This window comes from Thunnus maccoyii, chromosome 9 (genome assembly GCF_910596095.1).
Source record: "Thunnus maccoyii chromosome 9, fThuMac1.1, whole genome shotgun sequence".
NCBI lineage: Eukaryota > Metazoa > Chordata > Actinopteri > Scombriformes > Scombridae > Thunnus > Thunnus maccoyii.
This window is the reverse complement of record NC_056541.1, coordinates 24,143,961-24,162,058: the sequence shown is the minus strand read 5'-3', so window position 1 is coordinate 24,162,058 and position 18,098 is coordinate 24,143,961. Positions and strand designations below refer to the sequence as shown.

The 18,098-nt window shown below is 38.7% G+C and overlaps 2 protein-coding genes across 3 annotated transcripts; both read left to right on the top strand.

The window, feature by feature from the left end:
- On the top strand, nucleotides 1–5,497 carry ube2d4 (ubiquitin-conjugating enzyme E2D 4 (putative)). Its single transcript, XM_042420976.1, has 7 exons — nucleotides 1–317; nucleotides 1,633–1,696; nucleotides 1,896–1,927; nucleotides 2,025–2,102; nucleotides 2,251–2,356; nucleotides 2,506–2,599; nucleotides 2,714–5,497. The coding sequence occupies exons 1-7, from the start codon at nucleotides 294–296 to the stop codon at nucleotides 2,757–2,759; spliced, it is 444 nt and encodes a 147-aa protein (XP_042276910.1). The 5' UTR covers nucleotides 1–293; the 3' UTR covers nucleotides 2,760–5,497.
- Nucleotides 5,498–5,758: 261 nt separating this feature from the next.
- On the top strand, nucleotides 5,759–15,676 carry dbnlb (drebrin-like b). Of its 2 annotated transcripts, XM_042420974.1 has the most exons (15): nucleotides 5,760–6,139; nucleotides 8,801–8,856; nucleotides 9,087–9,199; nucleotides 9,306–9,380; nucleotides 9,711–9,860; nucleotides 10,476–10,553; nucleotides 10,920–11,071; nucleotides 11,184–11,238; nucleotides 11,498–11,569; nucleotides 11,839–11,962; nucleotides 12,280–12,396; nucleotides 12,774–12,848; nucleotides 13,042–13,100; nucleotides 13,187–13,274; nucleotides 14,320–15,676. In XM_042420974.1, exons 1-15 carry the CDS (start codon nucleotides 6,057–6,059, stop codon nucleotides 14,454–14,456), a joined length of 1,434 nt encoding a protein of 477 aa, XP_042276908.1. In that variant the 5' UTR covers nucleotides 5,760–6,056; the 3' UTR covers nucleotides 14,457–15,676. The 2 variants fall into 2 exon arrangements, with proteins under 2 accessions (XP_042276909.1, XP_042276908.1); XM_042420975.1 differs by lacking the exon at nucleotides 12,280–12,396 and having other exon boundaries at nucleotides 5,759–6,139.
- Nucleotides 15,677–18,098: the final 2,422 nt, after the last annotated feature.

Here is an 18,098-nt window from a genome sequence, read left to right as displayed (position 1 = left end):
ACTCTCGCGATATTACCAAAATCTGTCTTCCAGGGCATCAAGAGGAGTAGGAATGATAGGAGAGACAGCAAAATATCTCGGCTATTCTGTTACAGGCTAAAGAAAGACCTAGATTCATCAAACATTTTGACTCATAAGTTGTACTGGAAACCAAAAGCCCCAAGCCTGTTTTATGTTAGACGTGATTTTCTGATTCTAAGTGTGATTTGGAAGTACGCGGCCACACAACCTAAATTGTATGTGTGCGGAGCTAACTGTTAGCTGACAGGCTATCTAGCACAGCCATTGAAGCAATGGCGTTGAAAAGAATTCAGAAGGTGAGTGTATATTTCTTTCATGTGTCAGCCATACCTCCCATTTGACACATTCACCTGAGTGTGGGAGCCTCTGTGGACACAATACTACTGTGTGGCCTTTTCTGATGCTCGAATTAGCCGTATTTTGCTTTCTTTTTGTGCTCGTTTTAAGAGTAATTCACAAACAAAGACGAGCTAACCACTGGTGGCCCTGTTGGTGCATTGCTACAGTAACGCTAGCTATCAATAACTAATCTACTTTAACAGCTCCATCATTCTGACAGCTACTTTTTTTTGATTGTGGTTAGTATTTTGAAAAGTTTTTCCTAATTGCAGCTGCTTATCAGCACTTCATGTAAATGTGACTTAGGTTAAGTATGTCAGTCATCCCGCAGAGCTGCGCTAGGCTAGCACCTTGGTTTGATAGGTTGACATGTACAGGATTTGCCTTTAAATTCTCTGCTTGTTAGTTGTCTTAATTTTTGTTTTTGGTCACAAAGAGTATGGCCAGTGATGTGTTTAGTGGCTGAATGACAGCTGCATGCTGGTTGCCAAAATTGAACCCAAGTGTCAGTGTTGCCATATATGGAAAGGCAAATGGGGCACTGGAACAGGCCAAGGTGTGTATTTATATAACAGAATAGATAGGCTTCCTATAAAGAGATGTTAAATAACGGCCCTAATTTCTATTTAAGCATCTGTTTATGTTTATGTTTGCATTTGAATGGTATATAATGGAGTTTGGCCATTTAACATTTATTGTTGATATAATGAATGGGAATTTTACATTTTAGTTTATTCCTTTTTTATTTCTGTAGATAATATTTGGTTTGTCCTATTGTGCTTTGTAAATTTTGTAATCAATATCTTTAGCCATCATGGATTGATGACTAAAGTGTTTATGAAGTCAGATATCCCAAAGCCACCATTTACATGTCAAAAGCCTCAGATCATGACTGTACAGCAGACATGGCTGCCACTGAAAAGACTGTCAGTAATTACAACCTGGTGCAAATTTGGGGCAGAATCCCCCAAAAAGTTAAGTTAGCCCATTTTACATAAAGACAAACATTGTATGGTATAAGCCTCAGTGAGGTTTTAAAGAGGCAGGAGTCTTTCTCAAAGCTATACTTCCCTCTCAATTCATCCTTTATCCATCATTTTAACATACAGTGTACTGATTAGGTTCAAGTCCTACATGTACCTAACAACCAATCTGTTGATATATTTGTGCAACAGGAGTTGGCATTAAAATAAATATGCATGTAGTAAAGGCATTATTAATCCTGACCAATAAATTCAAGGCTATTTCATGATGTGATTGTTTTGCCTTTAGGAGCTGTCAGACCTGCAGAGGGACCCACCAGCTCAGTGCTCTGCTGGACCAGTTGGAGATGATTGTAAGAAGTTTTTAGAGTATTGCTGCTTTAGTTTATGAGTATTGCTGTGTATAAATATATTTGTGCAACAGGAGTTGCCATCTATAGAAAAATGTATGTAGTAAAGGCATTATTAATCATTTAGGGGGGAAAATGCACTGATGCAATGTTTTTTTGTTGTCTGTTTATTTATTTATTTATTGTTGTTTTTTTTTTTCAGTGTTTCATTGGCAGGCAACAATAATGGGTCCGGTAAGTGAAACTGTATTTTAACCCTATTGAAATGTGCATTAAAAAAAAACTATTGCCGTCAACAGAATTTAACTTGCTTCTATTTTTATTTCAATAGAGTGACAGCCCATATCAGAGTGGAGTGTTTTTCCTCACCATTCACTTCCCAACAGATTATCCCTTCAAACCACCAAAAGTGAGTAAGGCTCTGTCTTGGGTGTCACATAACGAGGCAATAACGCATCTCAGCTCAATGAAACTCATTTTTCATTTGTTCATCGTACTCTGGCAAACATGATAAGTTTCACTGGGAAATTAAAACATTCTTTCTGTTTTTGTCACAGGTTGCATTTACAACAAAAATTTACCACCCTAATATCAACAGCAATGGGAGTATTTGTCTGGATATACTGAGATCGCAATGGTCACCCGCACTTACAGTATCAAAAGGTAAAGGGATGCAACAGACATTTTAAAAATGTTATAAGACCACAAAGTCCTATTGTGTACTTGGGAAGGTCTTAAATGTCAAGTTCAAATGTAAAAAAGAAAGTTTCTGTTAATGTAATCTAATTACTGTCTGATTTTTTTCTTCACAGTATTATTGTCTATCTGCTCTCTTCTTTGTGATCCAAACCCGGATGACCCACTGGTACCAGAGATCGCCCATACGTACAAGGCTGACAGGGAAAAGTGAGTGTAAAACAAGAATGCATTTACTGCATCTCTCAACTTTGATACAGTGACTCATTATTTTTGGAGATAAAGTTCTTGAGACCTTTTCCAAACTTTGCTTGTGTTTTACAGGTACAACAAATTAGCAAGAGAATGGACACAGAAGTATGCAATGTGAGAGTGCCAGGGAAATCAAAATAAATAAGGAGAACAAAAGAAACATGTTTGATTTGTAACTTGAGGCAAATGAGCAACAGAGGAAAAAAAACTAAACAACAGCCCAACTTTTGGAGAAGGAAGCGTTACAATGAGGTACAGTGCCACCTGGCTTTCCATGTGCTGAGCTGCTACCATGTGCTGTCCTTCATGACTTGTATGGATCTGCTGAGCAGGACCTGATGGGCTCCTAAAAGCACTCCCATATGGAATACCGGAAACTCTTGACAGTTCATACCGCCACACTCAGACTTGAAACTGTTAACTCCAGCTTTTGTGATTATCACCATCATTATCATCATTGTTGCTAATTCATACGCATCATTTTCACTGTCAGTCATATCATTGTGCTACTCAAAAGCAAAATGTTTGATTGATTTAGGAGATTGGCTCTCCCTTCATTTCAGAGGTACTGTCTGTATCCCACTGGATGTCTTGTATTACTGTATTTCCATGTATTTAGTGGCCTTTATGTGTTATTATTTTCAAACGGTCTACGTGCAATTGAGACAGAGTGTTCCCTGTTCAACACAATATGGTACAGTGCCATTACCAGCCGCTGATCTGTTGGCACATGCTGTCTCTACCCCGAAACAATGTGAAAGATGTAAAGAAGGATTGGTCTATATCACCCACTGCATTTGGAAATGCAACAGTATTTAGTGGTTTTTTTAAGACACTGGATAGCTGGCCTTCGCCTCACTGTTGTCGGGCTCCATAGGGTGAATGTCACCTCCCGTTTTTCTCACACATGCTGTCATTGCCCTTATATCCTGTGTAAGTAACCATCCATGGCTGGTGGCATAGTGCACAAATACTACTGTTGTATGACTTGTTCCTTGTTGTCTAGCTATGAACATAGCTACTCCTTGGCACATAGCTACGCTGTGTGCCACCTCCTCAGTACAGTTACTCAGGTATCTAGCCATATCATCAGCCTTTATAAGCAGTGACCCATGGTGAGAAAAATGACCAGGGCCCATATCACAGGCCTCTAAAATAGTACTGATCTAAGTTCACTTGTTTGTTCACATAAAAAAAAAATTAGCTCACAATTTCTGAAGAGGCAACTTGATCAAAGACAGTTAAGCACTCCTGAGGTTCCTCATGCATATAGGCCCTGATATCCTGTGTTGCACGAAAATATGCTGTCCTAGAAGTACTGTCATGTCAAAGAGAGGGCTGTTTTCAATATCCCTCTTGAGTTCATTTCACCACCATTTCCATTCATTTTTTGAACAACACCTGGATGTGAACGGCTTTCAAACGATGCATGTACATGCTACTGTTTTTCTAAAAATGAAATGGCCTTTGGTTACAGCTGTTTGACATTTATACTCAAAATGGGAAGTTAAACAAAACAGACTTGACATTTTGCAGAACCCAGTAATTTGAAGTCATGTGCATCTAGTTACTCGAGGTGAATAAATACAGTAACTTGCCATGACAGTTTCATCTGCTTTAAGTATCAGGTGATGTGAAGCTTTTTTTTTTTTCTTTTTTTTTTCTTTTTTTTAGCATTTCTTTATGTTCATAGTCATTATTAGGTCGGCAAAGGTTTTGTTTTGTTTTGTGATAAATTACCTACACTGACAGTAAAACGGTTTGTCTGGGCGATACATTTTTGACATTTTGTATTGTGTCTTTGAAAGCTTTAGTTTTAGGCTGTTTTTTTTTTCATTCATGTCACCAGAATTGAACATGATTGTGATGTGTCATAAAGTAATATTAGTTTTAATATAATCCATTGTGATTGTTGGATAAAGTAGTTAGGATATGCTATGATTTTTTTTAAATCATAATGTGCTTATGCTGCCAATAAAAAGGGAATTATTTGATGGTGTAAAGGGGAAGAAATTTTGCTATTAAGGCACTATTTGAAATCATCCAAAAAGGTTCATAGCAAAGCATGAAAAATTAGAAACTTTGATTGTAGAATTAACATCATTGTTTAGGCACCGAACACAGTTTTTCATTGTTAGCTGCTGTAGAGAAAAATGTCTTCAAAAGAAGTTGTCCTGAAATACAGTATATACTATAAGGGTTTAAAAATATATCCTATAAATGCAGCTTAAGTCTTCTTGCTGCCAGACCACAATTGAAAATGATTTGTGTGTAATAGTCCTAGTTCAAACTTTGTGTACATTGTTGTTTGTTCATCTGGCTATTTATTTAAAAGCCGGATATCTTCCAACTGTATGATTGAATGCAGCCTCAATTCATCATGTGACTGATGCTATCATTGACTTCCTTTGTCCAGTGTGCTCAATAGAGTCTATATAGGCAGCTTGGCATGCTTTGCACTCTGGAGAACCTTCTCACAGCCATTTGCCAGATATCAGGGATTTCGTTACAATTCATCTGCCTAACACCTCTGACTAAAATTTTAGCCTTAACCCTCATTTTGTATATAGAGAGAACGTGTCATAAACTGTAAATTTGCTATCAGGGCTGTATCCCCTAATGGGTGACTCATCTCATCAGTAGACATGGAAACCTGCTTGAAAAGTACCAATATTTTTTGTTGAAAATTTCAGCCTGGCTTTGTGTGAATGCAGGACCAGCCTTCATGCATCTTAAGGTTTGGAACTTGTGTGCTTGAACTGTCACCACAAAACATCCACATCTCCTCACATAACCTACACAAGATAACTATTATTGACTTTGTCATTACATATGAATAAAGCTCATCTTGGTTTACCGTTGTCTGCAATCATTTCTTCTTTTTGAGTAATGAAAGCGGTAATTGAGGTCGATGTGAGCCTGAGCCAGTAGTTTATTGATGGGGTATAAGGAGATAAATAACAAGGAACTATAATGACACTGTACATTGACTGAAGCTGACTAGAACATTTTGTGTCTCCACATAAAATCAACAAAAATGCGTTACAAAGTTGCTCTTTGGTGTGTAATGGGGCCTCTGCATGTCTGTGAGCGCTGCACTTCAGGGTGATTCCTCAACTCACTGAGGGGAGTTTGCGGTGCAGAAAACACATCCTTTGTACACAACGAACTTTCGTTTAATCTCAGAGTTTGGTGCATTTTAACATATTTAGTATTCAGCGATCTGATTCGTAGTCGCGTTTCAAATAACGCAAACAAGCCTCGGACTGCCCACACGTAATGACGCCCTGGCTGAGATGTAGCCACTAGCTAAACTAGCTTCCTGCACAGCTGAAAGTCAGCATCATCGCCACTCCTCCCAGTAGGAAGGGCGCATCCCGGATAGCTAGCTGGCTAGCTGTTACTCAAGATAACCATGGCAGTTAACCTCAGCAAAAATGGCCCTGCATTAACAGCTGCATATAAAGAAGTGGTAGACGAAAAGTCCAACACTAACTGGTAAGGAGCAGCTTGTTAAAAAAACGGTGTGAGCCTTGTGTAGCAGACATTACATTAGCTGCAGTGTTGGTTAGCATTGTGCCAGTCTGTCGTCAACTAAGTTATCGATAAAGGTAACCTAACGTTATATACACTTAACCTGTGACATACTGGCACTTTGTTAGCCTAAGTAGATATTCTGCAACCTAAATTAATTGATATTTAAAGTCAACATCGTGTAGAGTTTAGCTTTCTCACTTGTATTGTCAATCTGACGTGTAACGTTACTAAATGTTAAATGGGCTAACTGTAGAGCTAGTAAAACTAAGATAAGTTACAGTCAACACCCAACAGGCTAAGCATGTATCTCTATGCTTTGCATGCATTTTAATGTGTGTCTGCTATTAAATTGAAAATTGAAAGTTGCGAGCTAACGCCACCTCCCCCACTTCCTGGTAAGATGGGAAGTAATTTAAGTAAGACCGATATGTGAAAGCAAAATCTATGAACTTCCTCTATGTTACCTAACATTACAGTGGTGTCTGTGCTGGTGTTGAGGTTAAAATTAAACCTGTTGATGACAGCTGCGGTGTTTAATGTTGACCTTAATTAATTAATCTCAAAGAGCAATTACCGAGAGATTCTGCTGGCCTCATAATCACTCTGAAAATGACTCCTGTGAATGTTTGCCATCCTTCTGGTTTTTTTTAAGGTTCAGCTCTTGTTAACAGTTTGCTCTACCTGTATATTTTTTTTCTGAAATGGTGCAAGTAAAAGGAAAAGATTAGAGCTGCAATGATTAACAGTAAATGAATCAGCAACTATTTTGATGGTTGATTAATCACTGGATATTTTTATTGCAAAAGCACCAATATGTGTTGTTTTCAGCATCTCAAATGTGAGGACTTGATTCTTCTCTGTTTCATATGTGATGATAAATTGAATATCTTTGGTTTGGACTGTTGGTCAAACAAAACAAGCAATTTGAATACATAACTTTGGGCTGTGGGAAATTGTAACTGATATTTTATAGACAAAATGATTAATCGAGGAAGTAATTGTCAGATTAATTGATAATGAAAGTCATTTTTAGTTAGTGTGATGGTAAAAGAAGTGTGAAGAAGTTACCTTGCATCATCCAGTTTCAGTATGAGCAAGTTTCACTTGCTTAGTCCTGCGATGATGCACCGTATCTATGGTACTGATCAGAGGCAAATGCCTTTATAAGGCCACCAAATCTGACAGTGAGTATGTCTTCCAGTATGTGGTTTAGTTCTGCAAACATTAAGATATATTTGTGGTCTGAAATTGACATTCCAGATAGAGTGTAGTTGTCCCTGTAATATGAAAAGTGATTATCATTGTTGATTACAGTGTGTGACAACATACAAGCAGATCTCATGAATGAAGTGTCTGTATGAGAGCAGGCCAAATGATGATTCTACTGTGTAGTACTGATCTGAGGCTAAATAATAAAAACATTTGTTTGTTCTATATGAAATGGGACTCAAAGGCCTCAGACATTATTTGTTATAATAACTAAGTCTTCTGTGTCCCAATTCAGTATAGCTTTATCTCCTAATAGTCAGCAGTTATCACTGATTACAGTGTTTCTCACACACAGTATCACATTTTAGGATCAAACAAAACCACTTGAATTTTTCCTTGTTTTTACAAATGTTCACATTACAAGTTTTCAGTGGAAAATAATCATGAAAATCATCATTCTAAATATCCATCATAAGAAGAAAATCATAATAACCCAGAATTCATCATTCAGCGTGAAGAATATAGAGGATTCATTCTGTAAAGGTGTTGTAAAGAAGTAAAGCCTTTTTAGATGGTCAACATTTTCAGTCCTCTATATGTAGTTATCACATTTGTAACCATTGTGACCATTTTTCAAGAAACTTAAAATCAATATATGATCTGCCTCTTAAGTTACCAAGATGGGAGTGTTTGCTCCATTTACATGCACCAAAATTATCCAATTCATAGAGTGTGAGCATAGCAACATATGTATAGAATGGACTAAAGACTACAGTAGACAACTTACTTACCTGGTACATTTAAAGCCTCTCTGTGTGTCCGCATCATCTTTTGTTTGATATGATTGTCTAGCATTTTCGTGCTATTAAGTGCCTAGTAAAACTCTCTTTGACCCATATCTAACCCAAACCCAGACATCATGTGGTCATACTTAATGTCCGCTTAAAGAGCACAGAAATAATGACTTCTTCAGATGCCTTCGTGTTAATGAAAATGACAAAGAAAGAGAGGGAAATGTGCTTTTCCCACAGGAAATGCCGCAGAATTAACAAAGGATTCAGTTTGTGTAGTGCTGCTATAACTTCTAGTTATTTTTATTGGACATTGAATAGCAGAGAAAAGTCAGTGAAATCTTAACTGCTGCGGGAGCACACAACTGCCTGCCCCTGCTGTTTTTAAAATGGAATTTAAACTGCAGCGGTATTTACATTACCTTATGTCCCTACTTATGTGAAATGTATCCTGTGACAAGAGGGCTGAAGGTTGAAGGTTGCTTAAAGCGTGTTTACAAAACATCCATTGTTTGGTTTGGTGTGAAATGGTGCATATCAACTTTTGGAACAAAATCTTCTCTGTCTGTGTGATCTGTTCTTAGCTGGTATTTTAATATCCTTAATCTGGTATTCTCCTCAGGGCCTTGTTTACCTACGAGGGAAACAGTAATGATATCCGCTTGGCAGAAAAGGGAGGTGAGTAACTACGCACATATTGTTATCAAGTTTTCATCATCTCAGTGCGACATTATCAAATGTGTGCAGGAATTTCATCGTCAGCATACGGCCGCAGCACTGGAATATCAGCACAAAGGAAATGCCTGCCTCTGCTTTCTCAACCCATCATTTGTAAGGGGAAAAAATGTTCCCAGTTACACAACCGACCACAGTAACCATTTGACTTTTCCACAATGTTTATGTATCAGATGGAGGACTGGAGGAGCTGGTTGAGGAACTGAACAGTGGGAAAGTGATGTATGCTTTCTGCCGGGTTCAGGATCCAAACTCTGGCCTCCCTAAATATGTCCTCATCAACTGGGTTAGTGCTACACTACTCCACTACTTTACATTTGTTTGTCCTCTTTTGTTGTGGCCATTCTTGACCTTGTAGCCAAACGGAGGTAGAATAATTCTTTGTGTTTCAGACTGGAGAGGGAGTGAAGGACGCCCGGAAAGGAATATGTGCAAATCATGTTAGCTCCATGGCAAATTTTCTGAAGGTAACACTGCACTTGTTTCAAAGTCCTTGTTTTAAATATGCATTTGAATTTCTACTACAGTCTGTTTACAGATGCACCGCATCGCATGTTAATGATAGCTTTGAGCAGGACATAAAATAAAGAAATGTAAAGAAAACACCACGCATCATGCTGCAGGCATTTGTAGAATAATGAAGTAGCTTTGTAGGAGTTTAGTCATTCATATCATACCAGCAAACAGAACATGTCAACAAATTACTGGGTGGTGCACGCATGAACCGAGATAACAACTCTAAGTGTTTCCCTCTTTGCCTGAGTATTAAAATGAACTGTGATTTCATGGTGTCGCAGGGGGCCCACGTCACTATTAACGCCAGAGCAGAGGAGGATGTGGAACCTGAGGCAATCATGCAAAAAGTGGCCAAAGCCTCCGGAGCCAACTACAGTTTCCACAAAGAAGCTCCCAGCCGCTTCCAGGACAGCGGTCCTCAGGGTCCTGTGGTATGCATCGCCTGCAGTGGACACCCATTCCCACCTGCCGCCTGCTTGTCTTTCATTCTAGAATGATAAGCAGAGGGTTTAATCTCAAAACACGTCCATACCTATGTGAATAAACTCGAAATTCATCCGTTACAGTCGTTCACATTTTCTACAACTGAAAACAACTTTTCAAACGCACACTTGAAAGCAGAAATATTAGAATATTCTGGCCTACATCGGTGACCTAAATACAATGCTTTTGGTTTTTCTCTTTCCTCTTTCTGTCACGCTCTCTTTATGAGAGTAAGAAATCGGTTCATGTCTGTGGTTAGTTGTTAAAAATACATCAGGCACATAATGTGTTAGCATTTTAACAGTGTGTGTAGTCTAACACAAGACAACCCGACCAACAGAGGACCTCATTCTCACAAGAGCATCACTCAAAAAAGCTAATAGTTTTCATTTTTAGCTATTGAGTGATTAATGACCAGCAAGTAACAGCAGAGAAGAGAGTCGGTTTAGGTTCAGATAGATTGCATTAACAAACAGTTCAGGTAGTTGGACCCCACTGTATTTTATTGATTATGTAATATTGTGTTGTCATGTTTACACAATCATGTCTTTTCCTCCCTGTAGGGCTCAGTGTACCAGAAGACCAATGCTATGTCAGAAATCCGAAAGACCAATAAAGACAACTTCTGGGCACAGGCAGAGGTACTGTAGGCTCCTGAACTTGCTATAAGCTAATGCAGACTGCAGCTTCACCTCTTGAGACAGAGTGAAGAGAACCATAAACATCTTCTAAAAATCACTCCCTTTGAAAAAAAAAAAAAGGTTATTTTTATATAAAATGTTTTTGAATTGTTATAGTTTTGAACCATTTGACCCATATTGCTATTTCTCTTAAAATCCTACATAAAAACACAAAGCAGGTAATGTTTCTACATCAAGAATGTAACCGTGAGCTCATCGCCTTACTGTTGTATTTAGAGAGAACTGGAAATCAGGCTTTTTTGTCACAATAATTACCATGAAAAAGCAAGCCAATGTCTTTTTTTTTTTTTCCCCCCTGCTTTTCAGAAAGAAGAGGAGAGACGTCGCCAAGAGGAGCGACGCAAGGCAGATGAGGAGCGCCAGCAGCTGGAGAGAGAGAGGAAAGACAGAGAGGCCAAGGAGGCAGCACAGAGGGACAAAAGGGACAAGGAGAGGGCCAATCAAATCGATGAACAAAAGTAGGTAGCAACAGAAGGAAATTGCACAATGGTAGGGAGCAGTTTTCAGTAGCAACTGTTCAAAGGTTTAAATTAAGTTACCTATGTCTTTAAACTGCCATTTGTTTAATAGGAAGTACCAGCAGCAGCAGGACGCTGCGACTAAAGAGCAGGAGAAGCTAAATCGGGTGAGTGTCTCTCGCTGTCCAGTTGTCTGACAAGATTACACTTTGACTAAATGGGCTTAAGCTGTGAATCTACCTGGCAGAAACTTAAGGACCAGATGCGGATTGCTGTGGAATTAACTTTTCATATTTACTGTTCCCCGCTTTTACAGTGGTTGTGTTGATCGTTAAATAAGTCACAGTAGTGCACAGATCTTGTAAACACTTAAGCCAGGAAGGTAGCTAACGTCAGCAGTGCCAAATTTAATATTGACATCATCAGGAGGAGCAGGAGGAGAACCAGGCAGCCCAGAGGAAAGCAGTCAAGCGAGGTGAATCTGTGGAAAAGGCCAACGTGAGTTCACCTTCCTGAAAGCGCTCTCCTTTGGCCAAACTACTTTTCCTTTTTCTCGCCTGTCTCAAGACGAAGACGAGCCTTTTTTTAATCTTTTGAAGCTCAACTTAATACATCTGTCTTTCCGTCTTCATCACATGATTTCTACTTTCTCTTTTTCTTTTTTCAGAATGCACAGGTCAACATTTTTGTCGTTTTTCTCGGTAACACTTGCCACTACTTTATTAATAAACTGTATTTGCACATCTTATTCCATTTCTTTGCTGTAGGAGGCGGCTTCTCTCATCTCTCAGCGTGCTGTAAACCCCAGAGAGATGTTTAAGCAGAGAGAGAGGGGAATAACTCCCAGCGACTCGGACGTCCCTGCCGCTGCCCCTGCTAGCCCACAGCCAGGTATCACCCCTATGTACACCTCTCCATATAAACCTGTTGCCTGTAAATGTCACATCCTCTCCTGTGTTACTGCAACGCTCTCTTAGCCTCACTCTCAGGTAGTGGTACGTTCAAACTGGTGATTTTTTTTTTTTTTTTCCGGAGGAAATTGCCTCTCCCAGCGCCATCCTACTTTGGAGCTTTCCATCAGACTGTCTAGTTGTCTCCCAGTCATACTTTAACACTTTGTCTCCATCATGGTGTCTTCTCTTCTTCTGTCTGCTCTTTTTTTTTTTTTTTTTTCTCTCCATTTTGCATCCATGTGTGTCTCTGCTCAGGGCGTCTGCAAAGCCCTTTTCTGTCTAAGCAAGTGTATGAAACTGAGCGAGCCAGCTCACCTCAGCGCCAAGCTTCTCCTGTGCCCGCAGGCTCCGCCTCTCCTGTCCGCGCCACAGGTGTGAGCTTACACAAACACACACACACACACACACACACACACACGAACACACAAAGAATGCATACACAATGTGTCGGGTGACAATCCCATACTTAACCAAAAGCTCCATGCTTCATTTCTCTATGTTGTTCCTGTGCGTCATCATCTTCATATGCCTTTTTATAATCATGAGTTTCACTATGAGTCATTCCACTCGATGTACTCTCTGTTTTCTAAGACATATTTCCAGATTATAATTTTTTTTTTTACGTCTCGTGTGAACATGCCAAGAATGTCCTTTTGCCTTAAGACTGGTGGTGGTTTTCAACCTGCATGGACTTGTGGATGTGTTCCTCTGTGTACATGCATGTCTGTGCTTGTGTTTTGGGTGGTAAGAGCCAGATGTGGATGATGGACAGTCCAGGTGTGAGTATGATGAGCAGGAGGCGGCCCCCCAGGAACAGTGGAAAGGTGGGGCCCATTTCACGCACATCAGCTTTCCAACCCTCCCATCTGCTTCTTATTAAAAAATGCTGTTATTTGTCATCTGCACATATTCCCTCCAGCCAAACTGTGCTGTTAGGAATCAGCTGCTGCTGCCACCTGCTGGTGGATAGACGGCTTTAAATGACACAGTCAGACTGACAGTAATCTCTCTTTTCAGAGGAGGAACCAGCTGCCAACTCCTACGTCCAGGAGCCAGCTTATGAAGAGCCAGCTCAGGTGGTTGTTTACTTACCTTACAGCAGGAAATGCAATGACTGTTTAAAATAATCCTGAAGCACAACTTAACCTCGTTTCTTTCCCAGGTGGAGGAGAATAACTCTTATGATGTGACCGCTGAGGAGACGTCAGACAGAGGCACCTGTGCCAGGGCCTTGTATGACTACCAGGCTGGTAGGTTTTTGATCACAAATGGACTGATATGTAGAAGGTCATGTCACCGTCAGGAGTGTTAAAGTCACACTTCAATTTTTTTTTGTGTGTGTGTGTAAGGAAATATAAACTTGTGCGTATGCAGAGCCCACATTGCCAGGACCTATATTTGCACTCACCAGCAGTGAAATAACTTAAAAAGTACTTAAGAAATGCTCTAGATAGGTTTATTCATGTTCATCGAGCCATGTGTGATCATTTACAGGAGCTTTTGACACCAGAAGAACTCTGGAGGCCCAGATAGCTGTAAATAAATGTCAAAGAATGAAATCCCTCAACATAGTCAGAGGGTTTGGAGTTTACCCCAAGAAAATTTGTAACTATGCATTTTTCGCATAATTTTGGACCTTATAGTATTTATTAAAAAAACAACACCGGTTGTAGTTTTTCACAGTACACTCAGACATTAGCAAGAAGAAAAGTGAAACATATATGCTCTGTGCTATAAACACATATATGAATATTCTCACTGAGGAAGTAAGCACTATGTCCTGAAACAGGATTGGAATTGATTCATATTTTAAATATAACAAAATATTTTTTCCAGAGCAGCAACAGTTAAGTTACTAATACTGCAACTATTTTGCATATTTAATTTCCTCATTTTCTGACATAGTGAAAATGGTTTCTGCTGAGAGACATGCTGTCAGTTTCTGTGGTGCAACAAGCCTATCAACCATTAGCAATTTAAGATGTTTGTCCCTTTACAATATTTAACATTCACGAGGATCCACCATGTTGTTAAGTTTGGATTCCACACGGAGGGTGGACACCAGCAACCTCCAACGACCAACTTGGCACACAAGTCAAAGCAAACACTAATTTACTGTGCACAGAAAATAAAAATTCTAATTTCAGTTCGATTTCAAGCAGTTGGTTGGTTATAATGTCGGCAGTGTTGGCATTTAAGTTTTATTAAACCGCTGCTTGAGAAAATTCAAAAACTGTGTAATAACATACATGAGCTAAGTGATGTTCCTGAGACTCTGCTCTTCTCCTCCTCCAGCTGACGACACAGAGATCTCATTCGACCCCGACAACATCATCACCGGGATCGAGATGATAGATGAGGGCTGGTGGCGAGGCTATGGCCCAGACGGTCATTTCGGAATGTTCCCAGCCAATTACGTTGAGCTCATCTAGCCCGGCACTTCTTCCCCGAGATCACCACACTGGCAGCCACAGAGGACCTCTGCAAGTAAAACACACGGCGCAGTCAGTCCTCACACTCAAGTGATCAGGCTGAAACGGAGCAAATGATCCTCCACATCATGGACCAATGAACAGCTGGTAATCGTGGGCCAGAAGCCTATCCTCATTTCAAGAAAACAGTTCTATTAAAACGTTGATGTTGTAAGCAGTTGATGGCATAGTTTAGGGATTTGTGAGAAACCCCTAGGCTAACGAAAATCCCCCCCCCCCAAAAAACCTCCTTACCTTTAAATGTGATACAGTGCAAAATCAGCCTTCGTTAATGTTAAATTCAATTGTGAGCATTAATAGCACTTCAAGTTCACATTCCTTACAAAGTGACTTCAGTTCTATTTCAGGTATAATTTTATTGTTACTTATTGTAGCAATCGATCCTGTGCATTTCAGGAAAAAAAATCAAAGATGGCGGTACCAGCTACAGTATAATCTTTTGCCTTGTTTTTGCCTTTCTTTACCAGAGGACTGAATTTTTTTTTTTAATGTGATTGAACTTGCATCCTGTGTGAATTTCAAACCATGTTTTAGTACTGATCTGACTGTGGTTGAAGTGAATATTTAAAAAAAAACAAAAAAAAAAACATCGTTTGCTCTGCTCTGAGTGGTCGACTTTAGTGAAGAGTGCATAAAACGGTTAAATTTACCTTTTAACTGTGACTATAAAATGGTTGTTTTCATTCCTTGCTTCCCACAATTCCCTCTTCATCTGGACCAAATCATTTCAACATACTTAACTTTTTCAGTGACAAGCTGAAGAGAAAGAAACAAACATATTTTTTCTTCTTTTTTTTTTCTTTTTTTTTTGGGATCTCACTGGTCTGAGGTTGAGTTTGAGTGCATAACAGATCTCTAATATGTGATATTATGGTGCCATAATGAGAGGAAGTGATCCCCTCTAAAAAAGCACTTGGTGACATTTAGCTGAAACATTTGGACTATTTGACAGCAGACATTATGCAAGTTCACTGTTTTTATCTTGGAATAAAATTCTTTCTTTTTAAAGCTTTATGGTCAGTTGACAAAAAGGAAAAAAAAAATCTAATTGATCATGAATTGAAAAGGGCATCATGTATCCACTGCACTATTCATGTTTTGTTTTTCCAGAGTATATAGTAATGCACAGACAGTCTTCATAATAAAAAGAAATAAACAAGCTTTGTCGTCATGTCTTCTCAAATAGGTCGAGCACAGCACGAGCTGCACACATTGAAGAGATGATTGAAATGAGGGATTTTTAGAGGTCTAACAGGAACTCAGACGTATACATAGAGTCAGTATGTGCACTACGATCAGTTTCCTGGAATGAGGCAACAGCTGGGGAATTCACCTCTAATGCATAGGTTTCATTTTCACATGAAAAATCAGATCTTACCTCTCCCACATCCTTCAGTTAAGTCTTTGTTTGGTTGAATACAGAAAGGTACACGTGATAAATGATTGTCTTCAGTAAATTATTTTAAAACAAGATGTATACACGAGCAAAAAGAATATATCTATTATCACCTTACTTGTTTTGTCCATATCACATTTCTTATGTTTGGGTTTACTGTCCTCTCTACATGAAGTATTTATTTATATACATTTATATATAGTGTATAACCATATACTTACATATCAGGCAGGTGATGGGACACATTTGTCACAAATCACACATTGTACAAGTTACACTTTTCTGCTAAATATTGTTCACGAACAAACACATTTCAATCAGATTGAGAAATTTTAGACCTGTGTGTGTGTGTTCAGTGTACGTTTACAGTGTGTCACGAAAGTCCCTCTGCAGTAATATGTCATCTTAATAATAGCAGGAATAGTGTATTTTAACGCCTCTTCCCAACATGACATTCAACCCAAATATTCACTTTCAGCTCACATTAAATTTTGATTGAAATTGCTTTCCGTGTTATTTTAATATTAGCTTCAGTTATCTGAGGTCAGGTTTCAGGATCATTTCCACTTACACCCACCCCATTTAGAAAGTCAGAGATAAAAATAGTGTCTCACACTGCCAAGAATGTTTTACATCTTTGCTTTAAATTATTAAAAAATGTTCTTCAGTAAGTTTGTTTATATCCATGTAAATAGTGAGAGCCCCTGCTGCTTTCTCACACTGACTGGAATCTTATGTGCCAGTTACAGCTTTGCAGATTGTTCCCAGGATAGTGACTCACTTCAGACAGGAAATCTTTTCTGTGTTGGATTCACAATATTTTCTCCACACGCTCTCATTTACATTGTGCTGCCCTCACCTCAACCTCATATGTTTATGTCAGTGAAAGTCTGAAATGAATAGCTGGGGATTTTCTCGATCTTACAACCGATGTTTTTGCTCATCATCTTCACATTTGTTGTCGGCTGCAAGTGATAGTGTAGTTAAGAGTTCTGCAAAACATCGTCATAATTCAGTGGAATTATAATAAATTACCTGTTAAGTCTCACATATGACATAAACTATGTCTACATTATTGCAGAAGTTCAAAACTCACCACATGCCCTATCTCTGCCGGTTAGTTTTTAATTTAGGCATTAAATTATTAGAAGTCTCACTTTGTCTACACAGTAAAAGTGAATCAGAGATTTAATCTGGATTGAATACTTAATTTTCCAAGTGAATACTCAAAAGTAACCAATGGTGTCACATATATAATGTTATTAATGTATCAGTCAAGACATTCATATGGGAGGTTTATGAACATTTTAATGTCACGTTTCTTACATTTTTGCAGAATTTCTTGTCGATCGTCATGACAATCAATTTCTGAAAAATCAAAACAAAAACTTGTTTTTTATCTATCAAACAAAACAAAAAAAAAAAAATCCCTCTGAAATTTGGACAGTTAGAAAATATTTGGTTATTTTGACATTTAAATGTTAATCATTTTGAAATGTCATACTCTATCCGCAACAGATGGAGGAATAGGGCATCCCCCTTTTCAAATAAGATCAAAAACATGTGGAGGAAATGTGGATAGTGTCGAGTGCAGTTTCATTGCCTCTCAGTGTTTTTATCACGAGATCTGTGTCATTTTACTGAGTGTAGGACAGCTGAAGGAAAATGGAAAATGATATAGGGCAACTGTCTTTTTTTTTTTAAACAAATATGAAATCCAGAGGTTCTGTTGAAAGGAACCTGGTCCTTTCCAAGGTCATTGGTACAGAACATCTTTGACAACTCCCTCTGACTCATGACTGGTAGTAAGGAAATAACTGACCGTTTTTTTACCCGCTTGCCATTCAGCTCTAGTGGAAAAAGCTGCTTCTGCATTGTCCTGGCATTTATTTTTAACTAATATCTTTCGGGCAATGGCCAGTTGAAACTGCTTTTTAAAGAAGTGGTGCTTTATCTCTTCCTTAAAAATGAAGTCTTAAATCTAACAGTCAGTCTCAAAGCCTTCATTTACATGTGCAATTGTAGTTCAGCTAAAAGCTGATATGAGTCAAAGCTACATGCTTGTGTGACTCTGGTCTAAACCACTTTTTTATGCTAAATAATGACATTTTAGCAGCAAATTTGTTGTATGTCAACAGTTTTATTTGACCATCTAACATTCAAGGGTTTCATGTCACAATAATACA